This window comes from Pogonomyrmex barbatus, unplaced genomic scaffold, assembly GCF_055798465.1.
Source record: "Pogonomyrmex barbatus isolate J1 unplaced genomic scaffold, ASM5579846v1 scaffold14, whole genome shotgun sequence".
Classification (NCBI taxonomy): domain Eukaryota; kingdom Metazoa; phylum Arthropoda; class Insecta; order Hymenoptera; family Formicidae; genus Pogonomyrmex; species Pogonomyrmex barbatus.
The window spans coordinates 853,762-871,708 of NW_028297110.1; the positions used below are offsets into that span (position 1 = coordinate 853,762).

General features: G+C 32.0%; 1 protein-coding gene across 6 annotated transcripts in view; it reads right to left on the reverse strand.

The window, feature by feature from the left end:
- Positions 1 to 250: 250 nt before the first annotated feature.
- The window catches only part of LOC105424883 (Na channel protein 60E), an 82,752-nt gene continuing 65,055 nt past the window's right edge, over positions 251 to 17,947 (reverse strand). For 2 of the 6 annotated variants that reach the window (XM_011635366.3, XM_089073025.1), the window contains exons 13-21: positions 17,515 to 17,631; positions 17,240 to 17,398; positions 16,535 to 16,831; positions 15,999 to 16,153; positions 13,276 to 13,762; positions 12,533 to 12,852; positions 12,036 to 12,395; positions 11,417 to 11,785; positions 251 to 10,015 (exon numbers count right to left, since the gene is read on the reverse strand). In XM_011635366.3, coding sequence (XP_011633668.2) covers positions 9,637 to 10,015; positions 11,417 to 11,785; positions 12,036 to 12,395; positions 12,533 to 12,852; positions 13,276 to 13,762; positions 15,999 to 16,153; positions 16,535 to 16,831; positions 17,240 to 17,398; positions 17,515 to 17,631 — 2,643 coding nt within the window. In that variant the 3' untranslated portion in view covers positions 251 to 9,636. The remainder of the gene's footprint in view (positions 10,016 to 11,416; positions 11,786 to 12,035; positions 12,396 to 12,532; positions 12,853 to 13,275; positions 13,763 to 15,998; positions 16,154 to 16,534; positions 16,832 to 17,239; positions 17,399 to 17,514; positions 17,632 to 17,947) is intronic. The other 4 variants (XR_967577.3, XR_016138401.1, XR_003096628.2 and 1 more) reach the window with 4 other exon arrangements.

Sequence of the window (17,947 nt, forward strand, 5' to 3'; positions counted from 1 at the left end):
TATATATATATATTTAATGCAATATGTATTTCTATTCAAATATATCTTCTTGCCTACTTCTTACTGCTCGAATATATTAAATAAATTTATTTACATTTTAGCACGTATATTACATTTGTTCTAATTATGTTAATCTAAATAACATTTTGAATGAACTCTTTTGACTCTATCTACAATTACTACAATTAAGTATTGAGGAAGATCGTGGACGGAAATAGTGATACGTGTTCCAACGAAGACAACAGTCCGATAACATTTTAACATTTCTAATTATATTTCGATTGTTTTATTATTTATAATTATATACTACAATATTGTTAACAACGTTGTGTGTATTGACGAGTTTGCGCCTCTGAGTCAGGCGGAGCGAAATGAGAAATATATAATACGCATTCGAATTCAAGACTGACCTAAAATTATTGAAGATCATATTAGAACATCTTGGTAGACTGGTATCGCATTAAATATACAAATTTTCTTTCCGTTGTACCAATGCATCCTGACATTCTCGCCGTGGTCAACTAAACTTTCTTCCATTGTTCAATTTATTACAATTATTATCGTCGTTCCTTTTAGCCAATTGTGCTAGACAAAAAATTCTCCAAAAAATGCAATGATGTAATATATATATCGACAAATATCGACGATAATCGATATTAAAGTCTAACATTAAAAGTTGTAAACTTGGCGAATTATACATATAACAGGATATGAAAAATTGACAATTTTCCTTTGCTTAATTTCGCAAATAGATCTTTAAAAAAGATCATATATATATATATATATATATATATCCGAGAATTAATTGCCAAGATACTTTATATAAAAATTTTTCGAAATTATCTTCTGTCATGATCTCAAAAGGAACAGAAAATTGCTGTGTTAGTTGACCGAGGCCGTTGTTATAAAAACGGACTCTTAATTATTTATAATTAAGATGTAAAGCGAAGTAAAGAACGTGTGCAATCGTACCTCACGAGAGCGAAATATGAAAAATGGCCTACGATGTTATTATCGCATAAAAAGTATAGAGTGGCAGAGAGGAAAACTATAAATAAGAAAAAAACAAGTTGCCATTGAAGATTACGGAGAGAATCCCCGAGAGAGGCCTTTATATCGCTAAATCATGTAAAATCTTTTACGGTATCTGTTAATCTCTCCTAAATACTTTTGTCTTATGAAAGACGGGATGAATTAAAGGAAATATCACATTCGGAAAATTCGTATCGAGAAATCTAATTTTAAATTGCTAATTTAAAGAATCGCTCAAAATTCCTGCAGCTGAATTCCCTTTAATTCATCCCGTTTTCTTTGCAGCGAGGAGCAACGATCATCCTGTATTTTTTTACAAGCTGCGAGTGAGAATCATTGTTTTAATATAAAACTGCGCGATATCGAATTTATTAATTGAATGATAAAATATTTTAAGCTCATAAGCTCAATATAAAGTCCAACATGTAATTAAATTTATATCATGCGGATTTTCTATCATGCATTTTGTAAAAGGATTTTCATAGCGAGTCTCTTTCATACAAAATAATTTAGGCTTACTTCTGCGGAAATACATACGAATCTGGGAAAATTTTTCTCATTCTTCATTTAATAATAGTTTCTTAATTATAAATATTCACAATTATAAATATACACAATTACAAATAGTTATATATTATTTTTATATTTATGTTGAATCTTTTTTAATTAAACCCTTTTTCGATTGAGACATTAGAATTAATTTTTTTTTCTGAATTTAAAGATTCAAGAATCGAAAAATATCATTAAAAAATTGGGCTTGTAAAAATTTTAAGATTATGTTACTATTAGTTTTCATGATATTAGAGATGTATAAATTTCAATCTTTTTCTTTAGAGATTCGATTAATTTTTTGCAACGTGTCTCCGAGATAACATCTGCAATCGAGAACAAGATTAATGGATGATATATAACGTCTCACATTCCGCAGAAGCAGTTGCATCATAATCATCTTCATCGAACATCTTTCCTCGCTCTGTGCAGAGAGATCTCGCGCTTATATCCCAATCAGATACTTTAAAGACACTAACGGCTTGTATATATATATATATATGTATACCCTATATAATTTGCTCTGTGCAATTATCTGAATATACAATTTATCTATACGCGACAGAGAACTCATCTCTTTGTTTCGTGATTTTGGGACTCGGCAGCACGCTGTAGGCCCCTCCGATTTCAAGCAGGAAACAGGAAGAGGAACCAGTTTGAAAAAACAAAAAAAATACTTGCGTTAAAATTCCATTTCTGCGAATTCTCTCTATCTTTCCATTTCTCTTTCTCTCTCGCATCTTGAATATAGTTCTAAAAACTACAGCGATATTTTAACGACGATGCAAATCGCCATTTCACCTCTCGAGTTTATATGCGTACACATTCATATATATATATTTACACACATATAATTACCATATGCGTGTGTGTGATTTTTTTTACATACGTATGTAATATATGTATATATACATATGTAATATATATATATATATATATATATATATATATATATATATATATATTAGCGAGCATGAATATGTGCAGGCTTATTGAGCATAACATGATTGGAAAGGCTAGTCGTAGGGGTCTAATATGCGGGGCATTATCTCTTCTCTATATCAGGAATGAAGCCACCCCTCGCATGATTGTACAGTTCGCCATAGAAGACACGCGGCTCCTCAAAAAAGCGGCGGCTGGTTTTCCTCGTTCTACCTATGTATATATGTACAAGCGCATATGTAGGACACACGAGATACGAGAGACGCCGCTTTACTTCATAAAGTTGCACAAGATCTTGGTGCATCTCCATTCTGTTCTTCAAAGCTGTGCTTTATCGTTAAATCAAGAAGAGATAGAAAAAAGAAGGATGGTTTTTTTTTTCCTAGAAGAATTTAGAATAAAAAGTGTCTCTTTAACTTATCGAATTTTAAACAACACGTCTGCGTCAACATGTTTGGACTTCCAGTTTTAAATTCTTATGTTGTTTAATAATTTGGTCAAAATCTTTGCAAGCGTAAAAGGTTCAAGAACAAGTTTTGTGTATCAAAGCTCTATTTAAAAAAATGATAAAAAAAAAAAAGGAAAATTCTAAGAAAGGTCGAAGATCGATATTTCATATAAAATCGAAAAGATTGATAAGATTTATCGAACAGATAATTGTCACGTCCAGAAATGAGTATCTTCGGAGAGCGAAGGAATAAAACACGAACAGTCATGTTGACCCTTAAAGATTTCTAAAGTTTCTATGAACTAGAATGTATTTATTTTCTTATATGTCGTATATCAAGTTAAAGTTATTTATGCAATTTTATATATATATATATATATATATATATATATATATATATATATATATATAAAATCCCATAAATAATTCCAATTTCATATAAGACATATAAGAATGTTCCAATTTAATATAATAAGCGAAAAATATGTAAATCGAGTATTTTGTGAGTAAATCTTGCATTGTAAAGATATAAGAATTTTTTCTTGTGGTGATGTTTAATAGGCGGATGATAACTTTGTTGAAAAGACTGTTCAATAAATTGATTGATATTATTATATATTTGTATCATTGACTGCTTGATTATTCTTCTTATTAATTTCTTCTATTAAATACAACATTTCTTGATACATTCTTGTGTATCTTGTTTCAGATATGATATTATTGATAAAAAAAATTTAGTTTTAAATTTTTAAATTAAAAATATTTAGAACACGCCAGGATTGGTGCAACTTCATGTGGTAAACATTGACGAGCACACAAGCAATTCAATTTTTTTCTTTCTTCTCTTTTCTAGACGATTTTTTACACCTATTGGGATGCGGAGCAGAATGTTATTCCGCAATTAAAATTACGCAAATAACAATCGTATTTAAATTTTTTCGCTCTCTCTCTCTCTCTCTCTCTCTCTCTCTCTCTCTCGTATGTGTATACATGTAATGTTTAATTGACGTATATTTTCATCGTATATATATATATATATATATATATATATATATATATATATATATATGTATATGCCTCGTGAAAACCAGCTCCCGAGGATCCCGGACCCGTTTTCGTTGAATCTCCACAAATCTACTGAATTTTCGAATCACCAAGACGTTCCTCGTTTTAAGAAAATCTCCCCTCAGAATAAAAGAAAAACGAAAAAAACATTCTTTCGTTTGCCTAGTTCTTTCTTTTTTCTCTTCTTTTTCACACGAGTGGAGTTACTGAGCTCTGCCAAAAGTGCTCTATAGTCTGATTAACATCATCGGATTACAATATGTAATGTATAATGAAAAACGCTATGCGGGTGTCTATTTACTTCTACGTTGATTAAATTGCCCTCGTGCAGTGCGGATGTCCGAGAGATATACTTAAATGTTTCATCGAATGATTTCTAATGTCCATTTCTATCTCAATCTTGGTTTAACTTTATTTTTTATCCTTTTTTTCACTCTGAAAAAAAAAAAGATAAAAAGTAAATTAAACTACATTGGTAAAAATAAATAGAAATATTTTCTTAAAATGTAAATTGATTCAACAGAATCGCATACGCGTAGGAAGATTTCTAATTATACAATTATTTATAGAATAAAATTTTGTATTCTATGTGCTAAAAATTATCTAAAACAAAATCAGACACCTGTGCTGTACGAGTTCAATGTCGGATTTCGGCAGCCTAATGGCCGAATCATTCGGTGTCTGCTAATCAATAAATAGGCACTATAGGTCGACGTGAGATCCTGACATCTCGTCTCTCGAAGGGGGAGAAAACCGAGAAATATGGGAGTTCCCACATCTCGGAATAACAAGAAATTTTTTTGTTGAGTACATAACGCGTTGGAAACATAATATCTATCTATGATAAAAGTATAGCGTGACTTCCTCTTAAAATAATTCGTTGTCCATGGTAATTCAAACGTGCGCCCTCTCCCCCCACGTTCGTCCGAGAGATCTCTAATAAAATGTAGCGAAGCCAGCCTCACGTGATTTTTTTCCTTCGCGAGAGATAGTATTTTTTTAAAATGAGGAGCAGATCCGGCTCTAAGTGTTTTAATAATAAGATAATAATAACTTTTCAAGAGCGGCATGTCGCGGCTGCCGTCCCCTCCTCCGAAGGAACATGCTTAGAAGATTGTCATTCATTTTACATTTAATCTAATTTCAATTTATTAAACTCGAACTATAAGAAAAACTATGAGCTACACGAGACGAAGATTATATTAAGCTATACGAAAATATAAAAAAAATATTGATGCTTACAGATAAAGAAGAAAGCTTCTTGGTACTCTTTGTGGGGAATATAAATCTTTTTTATAAAACAAATAATTTTTATAATAATGCAAGTTACGAAAAGAAGTTTATGTAAAACATAAATGTTGAAAATTTTTGGAAAAATCTATTTGCTAAATTGCATATGATGATATTGATGAAATTTGAAATAAATAAATCTAGAGCCGGTCCTGCAAAAGATCCTGAATGTTAAGTTACGTTCTCATAACAAGAAATTTTGAGGACAGAAATTCAGAGTTGCAACGAATTTTAGATAATGTTTTTGCTACTGTAGAAAAGCAAATTTATTGTGCGATCATTAATAATCAAATTTGAGATCTTTGCGCGATTTGTTTTACGCTGTTAAATAAATATCAAATTACATATTGAAAATCGAGATTATATTAGGTTGAAAGAGACTTTTGTTTCTTTTTATTCCAATGTCTGATTAACATGTAGTCGGATACGAATGTTGAAAGATTATTATTAATATTCGACAAGATTCAAATATAGAAAGCTTGTATAAGAATCATAAGTTTGGTTTTATAAAGAATTTGAGATTAGTAAAAGAGTATGAGCTATATGCTCGCTGCTCTTATAAAGTTTATGAAAATTTGATGTTGATCGGATGTTATCTGAATAAAACAAATGCTGAAGATTAAACTGAGCGTTTAATCAACGATTTATTTTTAAAACTAATTCTCGATAACGAGTATTGCCAAAGATGTTTTAACAATATTTTACTTGAGAATATGCACATAGAAATTTTTTAACTTGCTTCGTTAGTGTTAATAAATTTTGTGAGTTTTGTTTAATTATTTTATTGTGTTAGAATAGTCAAACGAATGCACAGTTATCAAAGAATCATCAAAGTTGTACAAGACACTTTTTATTTGGGCATTTTGCGCGATATTTGAGTATTCTGAAATTTTAACGATGCGGTCAATCGAGAGAGTCGAAAGAAGTATGAGATAAAAGCGTTGCTAAATAAAAATGACTTACTTTAGCGTTTGTTCAACGATCTATAACAAAAAACGCGTCTAATTAATCGAACAACTATGGCAGTATGGTGTTGCAAATGCACACAGGATATCCGAGAATTGAAAGGAAATTGATTACATAATACCTTTTTTTCCTTAAAATTAAGAGTCAATTTTTCTTCAACAAAGATGAATTTGTGTTCTCCAATTTAGTGTCACAATTAAATTAAAAGAAAATAAAAATATTGTTTTAATAATATTGTTTTAATAATATTGTTTTAAATATAATAGTAAATAATGTCCTTTGCTCCTTTATGTATTTGACGATTAATTCGCGGACAACTTTTAATTGTCAACAGCTTATAAATTAAAAAAGAGATTTCTGTTTAAAAATTAATTCAGATTTCAAGATATTTGCATTCCGCCAATTGTTAGAGATCCTGTATCATAAAGTAAAAAACAGAATTAAAGAAAAATACTTTAGTTACGATAATAATCACCGAAGGAAGCCACATTATTTCCATCTGCGTGTCGTTCGTTATTTTTTTTTTTCGATCTTCTTCGCCGTTAGTGACGCGATTAATTTACCCTAAGATTTGAGGCAGTACTCTTTTTGTATACCGATAAAATTCGTTCTTCGTAGCAAACTCCGGGCGGTCTGCATTATCTATGTGCTAACAATCTAAATTTCTCTCTTTTTTTCTTCTTTGAAAAGAAGACCGTACAACAAAGTCGAATGTGCCCAGATTTGGTCCGACTATCCTTAATTACGATGTAAGAGACAAGGATCACGACGTATATAAATGTAGAGTTATAGTAAAAAGGTTTCATTAAATGCTAACCGAGAACTGTCTCTACGTGCACGCAAGTGCGAATATCGCTCTCTCGATTATTAAAGCCACGATAAATCAGTATTAAAAGGTGAGTATTAAACGTCTGAGAATTCAATAAAATTCAATAGCAAAGCATTGAAAAGCTCCAAACGGTAGATAAGTCACTGCGATCGATTTCGCGATTGATTAGGTAATTGGAAAAATGTCTCAACTTTCTGATAATTACAGTTCAAAATACTAAGTATTCCAATTATCTATAAAAATCCCAATTTGAAATTTGCGCGTATCGAAAAGTTTCCAAAATTTTTAATTTAGAGTTTCAGTGTTGGGTACGATCGACGTGTAAAATTCTTAAGTTATCTTATGTGATAATCTGAATAAATAAATAGCAATAATAAATACAAGTTCTCTTATTATTTGTTTAATTAGATTCTGTACGAAAAGTAATAATTTAAACATTTTGCTTGTATATGATTGCTTATGTATAGATACCCAACGCTGAGATTAAATACCTAAATTATAAATAGCTAAATATAATAGTTGTATATTAAGCTATATATTAATAACTTAATTAATAATTAATAATTAACTTTTGAAAAATTTATCAAACAAATGATAAATAAACCCAAAGCATGCTCTTACCAGGGTAGCGTAACTTACTAGAAATAGTCGCTATCTTAAAAGAAAGCTCATTACTTTGACGGTTTCGAATGTATTTTAAGATAGTACTAATAATTAACTAGATTAATTTTTTAATTGAATATGCAGTAAATTCGAATTCATTCGATAAAACCTTGACTTGTCGTCAATCATTTCATATGAATCATTTAAGCTAATGCACTTACAGTGCTTCTTAATGCAATATCTTTCTCTGATCGACAAAAAACTACTAATTAAAATTCTGTGCCTTACATGGTAATCTAATTATATATGGCATAGATAAAATTGCTAATGTATAAACTAACGCTATGAATAATTTGTACATATCGGTATGCTCAAGGCGTCAGAAATATGTGGTTAAAATGTATTAAGATTCTTAAAATGTTCTTGAAAAGCAAATTGTCCTTAGAATTTATGATAATATTAATAATGACTCGTCAATTGCATCAATTTGGATTTTTTTATATAGCAAAATTGATAATGTAATAAACTGTTCATTATTATATACATTGAACTACTAATATTGCAAATCAATTTTTTACTAATACAATAATGTTGTAATAATATGTCTTATTGACCGAAGCAATTGCCGAAGCTCATTTATTATCAATATCATCAGTACTCGAAGTAAAAAAGATAATATAAATAGTGATAAAATAAATAATATCTGTTTGTCTTTTGAGATCCATATTTCTTTTCAAAGACTTTCTTCATGATTCCGATATCAGTTATCATATTTTCAAGTATTTTGAAGCTTTGTATGAAAAAATTTTCACAGACAGATATATTCGTGCAAATATTTTTATAAAAAGTTCATATATTCTAGATACTCACATTTTTCACATATATGATAACTAAAAAATAATAACTAAATTATTTTTATTGGTCAAAAAATAGATTGGAATAATTCTAATTAAAAAATGTTAGTGTATGTTTAATTTAGCGAGTAAAATCGTTTTAACTCACTTACAACTTCGAGAACTGATATATCTTATCAAATTGCATTTCTATTTCGAAAACGGCTACATCTGGTATTTCCGCTACGCTGGTAATTCATCCTTAAATAATTTCTTCGTCATTACAGGAAATCCAGCATTATGGTATACGCATTTTTGTCAAAAAGCATTAACTTGATAACGATTCCTTCAACGATTCCTTCAACTATTTACAACAAAAAAATTACCGAAAATTTCTTTTCAATCTCGTCCTTGTCCCTTTCTTCGTTTATTGATGCAATGGCTCTCAACCATGACTTTCTTCTTCTCTTTTCATGAAACAAATTGCATAATTTTTAAACAATCATATCTTTTCAGATATAATTTTTTAAAGTAATAGAGTTTCTTTGTCAAAAATAAAATGCTAAGCCTCATGTCTAAATATTACAATAGGATTGCGTATTAAATTAGCCTTTCTTGTAACGTGTCTTAATATCATTAATCGTATAGATATGCCTAACGATCGTCAGGAGGCATTTTTATAATTATACTGTGATTAATCACATTTCTAATCGAGAACATCACAACTTGAATAAAACGTACCACGGTTTCTAAGACAATGTTTATCCGGAAAAGCAACTTACCAATCAGCAAAAAATCTATGGTCGTTTTTTAATTTCTCTTCTCAAATTGGCCGAGAACCATCGCTCCGACACTTCGACGACTCAGACGCTCTCACATACATACTCGCATGCACGCACATGTCGCTCTCCATCTCGAGGAGATTCGCCCCGAAGAAGCCAATGCGGATTTATCGTCCTATCTAGAATTAGATCTGCGCTGTGTGAAAAGTCTACATGTATGTATATAATATACGTCTACGTATATATTATCACTGAGTCGCTGTCGCTGTCCGACGTGGTGATGGTCGTCAACTAGGATCAGCTGTCATCCGGCGTGTCTTGGTATTCCTCGCTCTCCCTGTGCACCAGCACATGCACCACCGTCGCCTCCGATTGCTGTCTGATCAGCGGCGGCCTCGAGGGCGGTGCCGAGTTCTCCGGACTGGGCTCCGTTACCAGAATACTCACGTCGCTACTCTCGACTGGCAGCTGCACCGGAGATGGAGGCGGCGCCCGCCGTCTCAGGCTGCCGCATCGTCGATTGAACGCCTCCTTGATATCCCGCTGCAACGTGTTCAGGGAGAGCGTGGTACCGCTCGGTCGCAGGGAACTGCGCTTTGAGGTCGGTGGACTGAGTATGTCCTCCTCCGAGTATTTCTCCACTGCGTCCTGCCGGCCCAGCGTGGGGCCCAGCGATCTACAGCAGGAAATAAATTGTTATTAATGAGTTTCATTTGTTGTACAGAGATGTACGCCTTTCGGTATACAATATTTGTAAGATATATAACGGAGTTTGTTTTCTTTATAAATCCAATTTGTCTCAATTTGTCTCAATTACAAATGTTCGCGGGACATCTGAAGAATATCGCGTGACGGATAAATAATTATAAAGATATAATTAAATCTTCTGAAAAAAAAACTTCTGTATGTACGTCTGCAACTTGTAAAAAGCAATGTACAAATAAAATGACAAATAAAACAGCAATATTATACTTCTTATGATGATGTGAATAAGACGTTACTTCGTTTATATAAAATTGAGCTTTCTACTGAGATTATTACGGATATATGTAACATGCAAAAACTTTAAAATTGCATAGTCTGAAGAAAATATTTTATTTAAAGTCCGCTAGAAATATGATATAACGTGGACCAAATTAGGCTAATGATATATCTAAATGTCATTAACGTGCTGCAATAATCAAAATAGTAATAATAACATTAAATATAATTTCTTTATTCAGCTACAATTACAAATCGATAAGCGTAATGATGAATCATAATCGTAATGCATTGTTGAAAATATATATGCGCAATGAGCTTTTGTTATCCTCTAATTTTTGCTAACTTACTAATTTGCTAAAACGTTGTATTTTTACAACGCTGTAGCGTACTAATTTTATGGCTATAAATTAGCAAACTCTATATACTTCCTGGCAATAAACATACGCAATACTTCAATCGCTAATTTAAATCTTTTCATTTCTCATATAATATCATACAAATCAAACGCTAAAATTTGAAGAATTCTCTAGTTCTATATGTTCAACTTTACCTGCTCATTTTCTTGCCTGAGGAGTTTTGAAAGGGAAAGAAGCTGGATTAATCTTGTATACAAAATAGGGCATGTTATGCAAGAGTTAATTACACTATGACATGTATTGTTTTAATTCGTGTATTTAAAATTGTTAATTTATACAAACTCCTCAGGCCAATACAATTATGTATTTGTCCTTCGCGATTAATTGATACAAAATTGAATTTAATTATATTTTCAATAGTAACTATCTCTTTGTTATTTAGTATTTTATTTTAAAAATTAATTCATGAGATTATTATATTCACGTTTGAATCAGATTATTTTAATCAGTAAATAAATTAATATTAATCAACTTAATATAATAAAATAGTCACTTAAGAAAAAGTTTTTAAATAATTCTAAAATTTATTATTATTATTCGTTCTAATTAAACATTTATTTAACCATCCAATGCTCATTTTATTTGATCTTTCTTCTACATTTCCTATTTATTAATACGAGCTGAATTTTTTTGTTAATTCTAAAAATTATATCTTATCGCCGGGTGTATACACTAACCTGACAGTAGCGTGAGAATCTGAGCCGGAGCTAGAGGCAGCGGAAGGTTGTTCGGCGGTCGGTGAGGGACGGGACACAGTCAGCGCCGGGGGTTGCAGGTCCTCGTGGGTTCCTGTGGCGCCGGAGAGCAACAGCAGAGGAAGATTTGGGAACAGCCACGCCGAAGCGGTGCCGAGTTCGCTGAGATCGCTGGCGTCGCTAGCCCTGGAGGACTTGCGGCTACTGGCCCGGCTACCCCGATGCACGTGTAGCAGAGCCGACAGCTTACCGCCCCATCCACCCCCGCCCCTACCATCCACGCCGCCCGGACTCGAGGTCTGCGTCTGCGAGTCCACCTCCTGAGCGATTCTTTCTCGCTCTTTTTTCATTCTGCGCATATATTGAGATTAATTTCATATTGTGATGAATGCAAATTAATATCTATAAAGATAAATAGATAAAATTTTCACGTTTAAATTGATTATTTCACGTTTAAATTGATATTATTACTTGCCGTTTTGAATTTCAGCACTTTAATACTTTAAGATTAATTAAATAATTATTTATTTTAATATATTAAAACTATTTAATTTCTATTAGAAGTCTCATTTTTTAAAAATAAAAAACTAGTCGTACTTACGCAATATATTCTCTTATAGAACGTTGAATCAATCTGGCAGCTTTGTCTTGTCGCTTCCAGATTCTCGTGGAAGACACTATCTCCAATTCTTTTCTAGTCGGAAACTGCTTTTTGAACTTGACGTCCATCTGTTCCTGCAGCTTCCTGAAGTCGTCTGATTCCTCGACGTGCCCAAGAACGTGCTTGACGAGAGCGTGCAAGATGTCCAGACAATGAATCTTGTTACCCTTTGCGATGGGAAGATTAAAGCTAACCAATGCTACTATGTTGGGCTTTGATATCCCCAGCGGCGGGTCCAGGCTCGCTATAAAGTCGCTCAACTGCGAGAAACTGATAAATTGAGTTGCATGCGGATCGTACCTAGAATAGAAAAACGAAAATTTCAACTCAAAATTGCAATCAAATTATCTTACTATTAAATTAATAATTTTTTAATAATTTCAACCTAATGAACAAAAAACTTTTCTTTAGAAGAATTAAAAAGAATAATATCTTACTTCGACCATCGAATGTAGAACATTTCGAGGTCATCCTCGACAATACCGATCTCCTCCTCCTGATGAGCTTGATTGAAGTTCTCTAAGATGATGGCAATGTACATGTTGATTACTATCATATAGCTAATGATAATGAACGATGTAAAGTACGTGATCGCTAGCAAAGGATATCCGCAATCTCCGTTCATTTGTCGGCTGTTTGGGGTGGGATCGCATTCAGGTGGTTGTACCATCAGTGACTCCAGTACATCGTTCCATCCAGCCGAAGTCATCAAACGGAATAGCAGCTGCATACTTCTACCGAAGGTTTCGAAATTTACCTATGAAACAAAATGTTATTTATTAAAAAAAAAAGTCAAAGAATCTTTTTTAATTTTTTAATATTTTTTTAAAATGTATAATTAAAATAGAGAGAGAGAGAGAGAGAGAGAGAGAGAGAGAGAGAGAGAGAGAGAGAGAAGCTTCTTTCTACTTTACAATATACAAATATAATTTCAATTAGATTATAATAATGCTAATAATCTTGATGTAAAATAATATAAAACAAAAAGAATATGATAAAAGCTGTACGTTATTTGAAATATTTTATTAATTTATTAAAAGTTTTTCTTTTATATGATATTTTTAATTATTCAATTCCTATCGTGTATTGAATTTATATAGAAAATTAATATACATTTAATAATAATAAATTTAATCTGAAAGTAAATATAATATTTCATAATATAACCGTTCGTACTGACCATATCATCCAAGGCGCCTTGTTTTCTGACATGTCCGAAAACAGACATGCCAATGATGGCATAGATAAATGTGATCAGGGCTAGCAAAGCCCCGATGTTGAAAAGCGCTGGAAGACTGACGACAAGGGCGAAGAGCAGCTTGCGGATACCTTTCGCGGCTTTGATGAGCCTCAAGATTCTGCCGATTCTGAACACCCTCACGACTCGCAAGAGCGTCGGGGACACAGGGAAATCCATCATGATGTCTTCCATCAAAATACCCAGGATGGATGCCAACACAAGCAGAAAATCAAATAAATTCCACGGCACCGTGAAGTAATGATAACGCAGTCCTATTATCTTGACAATTGCCTCCAGGCCGAAAACAGTTGTGAAAAACGCATTCGACACTTCGAGAACGAAGAAAATGGGATGTGGCTGATTGTAGTGCTCGATTCCCATCGTCAACATGTTGAGAAATATCAAAACGAAGATAGCTATTTCGAATCTGGAAAGTTATACGGAAGATTAAGTCGTGTTCTTTTTTACAATAAATTCGCACATCGCTTAACAATCATATTGCTTTTCTTGATGTGTTAAAGCCGTGCATGCACATTTAATATTTGTGCGGTAAAATTGGCGTAAATAGTATCCGTTGGCGGTACAAATATATTTAACTTTAGCATTGATTCGGTTTTTTTTTTTTTTAAAGTAATACGCGGTGTATCAAAAAAACGAAAAATTATACAATATAATCTTAAATGTGTCTATCTTAATAAAAATATGCATTATACGTATCGATACATTTATAAAGTAAATTGGATAAAAAGATTTAAAATGAGATTTTCATTTATAGTTTACACATCGAGACCAATAATTCTACATTATATACATATTGCACAATATATTGTGCAGCTAATTTTAAATTTGCATTGATTTTACAAGAACAGAGACTATCTAATCTGCGCGTGCTGAATTACGAAGTTTACGTAAGCCCTCAGTCTGCAGCTTATCTCGTCTATTATGTTATATCACTATACACCGACATTGTGTATCTATAATTTAGCGGCGAGCATTAATGTCCTTTGGGTATCGATTTTCCATTACTCCGAGAAACGGATTGTCGAGTCGCGGCATTTATCTTTCGCGGTCTTGCCTCTCCTGGAAACTGAAAAGAAAATTCACGCACTGTGGAGTGATTTGTACATGGAGTGATTGATACATATTATAATGCACAAATCCGGGCAAAAAAGTGTCATCGCACAAGAAACAAATGTATACAAAATATTTGATGCATCGGCATTAAAAATGTAGAAAAAGCAAGTGAAGATCTTATAACTTCTGACATATTATAGCATAATTCTTGACTCTCTTGATTTTAAAAAGTTAATATTCTTTAGAGATAAAACTTTTATATGCCAGTATAACGATCCAGAGTTTCAAGATGTAATAAAATATATTTTTTCTTACCTTTCTTTTTACAATCTAAAATCTTCTTTGATGGATGCTTAGTAAGTTGAAAACAAATACAATTGTTTTATAGGTGGCTATTTTTTGTTGTTAAACGTTAAGGTTTCTTCTTTCTTCAGGCTTCTTATTTTTGTTATATACCGTCGTGAATAATATTAGTATAACAATCTGCGAGAACCTGTCTATGATTCTGATCGCAAATCTTAATAAAACACATGGATAGGTATCCTGTGAAACATGCATCCAAACACAGCGGCATAAGCAACGAGGAGATGCAATCGTGTAGTTTGCGTGCAAAACTACTTTATCAACAATAATTTGTGGCACAGATAACTATGTATTAAACCGTTAACATATATGAATCGCCGTAAAGGAATTTAATAAACTTGGCAAGATCAATTTCGAGAATAAAAATAAGAAGCATTTATTTATTACCATCCCAAATATCCCATAATTAAAAAGCTGGTGGTTTAAAGATCACTTGTTTGTTCTTAACGATTTAATTTAAGATATCTGTGATTTTCAGGGAAAATATACACCTGCCGCATTGCTCACGCTGCACTGCGATCGAACACATGTTGCACAGTACGACCGCCACATCAAACTCGCATGATATCCTTTACGTCACTTTGACCGCACCATTTCTATCAGCATACATTATGTAATATTGCAGCGAATACACACGTGCATTTGATTGCGTTAAGGAAAGATTAACACTTTGGTGCCGAGCAGACATCTTGAATTAAGTTTGTAATAAAGAATGTTAACATGCAGATTATTATGTATAAAATTGTTAAGTTACATTGTGATAATAATGATTATGTAAATCAGTGTTTTTCATTAAGATACAAAAATAAGAATTTTTATTGAGTAATAATTTGAGAGAAAAACGATTTAAACCAAGTCATATTAAAATACATAAATCATTGTAACATTGTAAATATGATTTATGATAATAGTAATATTTACAAAAATTATGTTACATTAAATGTAATCGAAATAAGAAAAATTACTTAGAAAAATTACTAGAGAAGAAAGTTATTTCTCGAGAAAAATAATTAAATTATTGCTTAAATATAATGTTTTTTATATATAGAAGGAAACTAAGACTTTTTAATTGTTGCAAGGTTACGATAAAGAATAAAGTCGGTCATCAAAGTGTTATTAGAGACATCAATTTATACGACAATCGACAAACAACAATTATAAGCAACACATTTCTTTGCTCAAAGTACCAATATTCTTTACTTTGCCATAAAACGTTATACAGTTACCTGCGAGAATTGGACAGGTCGTAGAACATTGCGAGAAATTGGTTCATTGGACGTTTTATAACTTTTTGCGGCTTTTTACGGCCGAGTTTTTTCATGGCAGTGTAGTAGTGTTTTTGACTCTCGGTCAAAAACATTTCTAACACTCCACCTTCGTACTGAAAAAAAGTTCTTTAATTATTCTATTGAGACAAACATGAGAATTCATAAGAAACAAATTTATTATTCACATTAAGAAATTTTTAATGACTGTAAATATTTTTATCAATGATTAAAATATTAAGAATTAAATAATCTAATATCAAAGAAATTTCCAAAATTATTAAATAATAATTTGCATCTAATCGCAAGAGTATTTTACCAATATTAAAGAATTTTTCTTTACTTTGTATGAAACTTTATATTAAATATATATTATATGATATAAATAATTATTTTTGTTTTATATATTAAAATGATAAAATGGGTTACCTTCCAAGCGACAAAGAACGAACTAAATATCTTAAATTTATGACTTTCAGATCATCAGCAACGCTCACCTTTTTTTTCAACATGTTGAAATTGTCTATGATCACTCCAATAAAGAGATTGAGCGTGAAGAATGAACCGCAGACGATGAATATGACAAAATAGAGATAAGCGTAAAGATTCGCTTCTCTTTGCGGTTGCAGATCTACTCCTCTCGCATCCACAGCATCCTCCATCACTTCCATCCATCCCTCAAAGGTTGCTACTTGAAACAAAGCCAGGTAAGCGATACCAACGTGATCGAAAGTGATCTTGCTATTCTCCCAAGAATAGTTCTTGCTGAAACACTCCTCCTTGGTATTCACTATCTGAAAATGAAATCATTGCATTGGAAAGATACAATGAAGTCAGTTTAGAATTAATATCAAATTGTAATCAATTTGATATATCATACATTTATGAAAGATATTATCATCTAGATTTGATTGTCATGATTAAAACTGATAATTTATATGAGTAATGTAGAAGTTGATGAGTGGTAAAATCATTATTGGATATGCAATGAAATTAATGTTGTTGCATGAAAACCAATAGATGTATATGAGTAGAGTTTCCAATTTAAATATTTTAATATTATTTAATTAAAAAATTATTTACGTTTCAATTTAATGAAAGATTTTAATTTGTGTCTAAATATAATCTAAATATAATTTATACACTTTTATGTATTAGTCTCTTTTTCAGGAATTATATTTAATTAATAAAGTGACACTCACCGAAATGTCCAGCAGTTCCCCGTACTCGTCGACGCATTTGAAGAATTTGCCGCCGAAGAATTGGACGCCCATTATCGAAAAAATAAGCCAGAACACGAGACAGACGAGGAGCACGTTGAATATACTAGGTATTGCATACATCAACGCGTTCACTACGATCTGTGAGGCGGAAAGAAAAATTATCTCAATGATATGTAATAACTACGTTCGTATATTGTATCGTTCGTGTTTCACGGATTTTCGTAGATAGAAGTTTTTGTCTGCGCAATATTTACCCTCATGCCTTGCCATCTCGAGATCGCCCTCAGCGGCCTCAGAGCGCGTAGTGTCCTCAGTGATCGTAATACTTTAAGGTTCTCATTTTCTTCTATCAAAAGGCTAAACATGGATACCTATTTGGAGGAAATGTCATTTAGTCATCTAAACATTGCTTTTTAAATTCATGTGAAGAAATTCATGCAAATTATATTCTTAGATTCTGATAAATTAATTTTTAAACGAAGTACTTATATTTGGCATTTGCATTTGCATTTTAACAATATACTGATAAAGGAGACAGAGAAGATTAGAGAAAATTAAAAATAATCTGTCTTTAAAAATAATCTAATGATAAACATAATTGACTGTTCTAAAAAATGTATCGAGAATAACCCGCACCCGCACGCCCGCCCGCCCGCCCGCCCGCACGCACGCACGCACGCACGCACG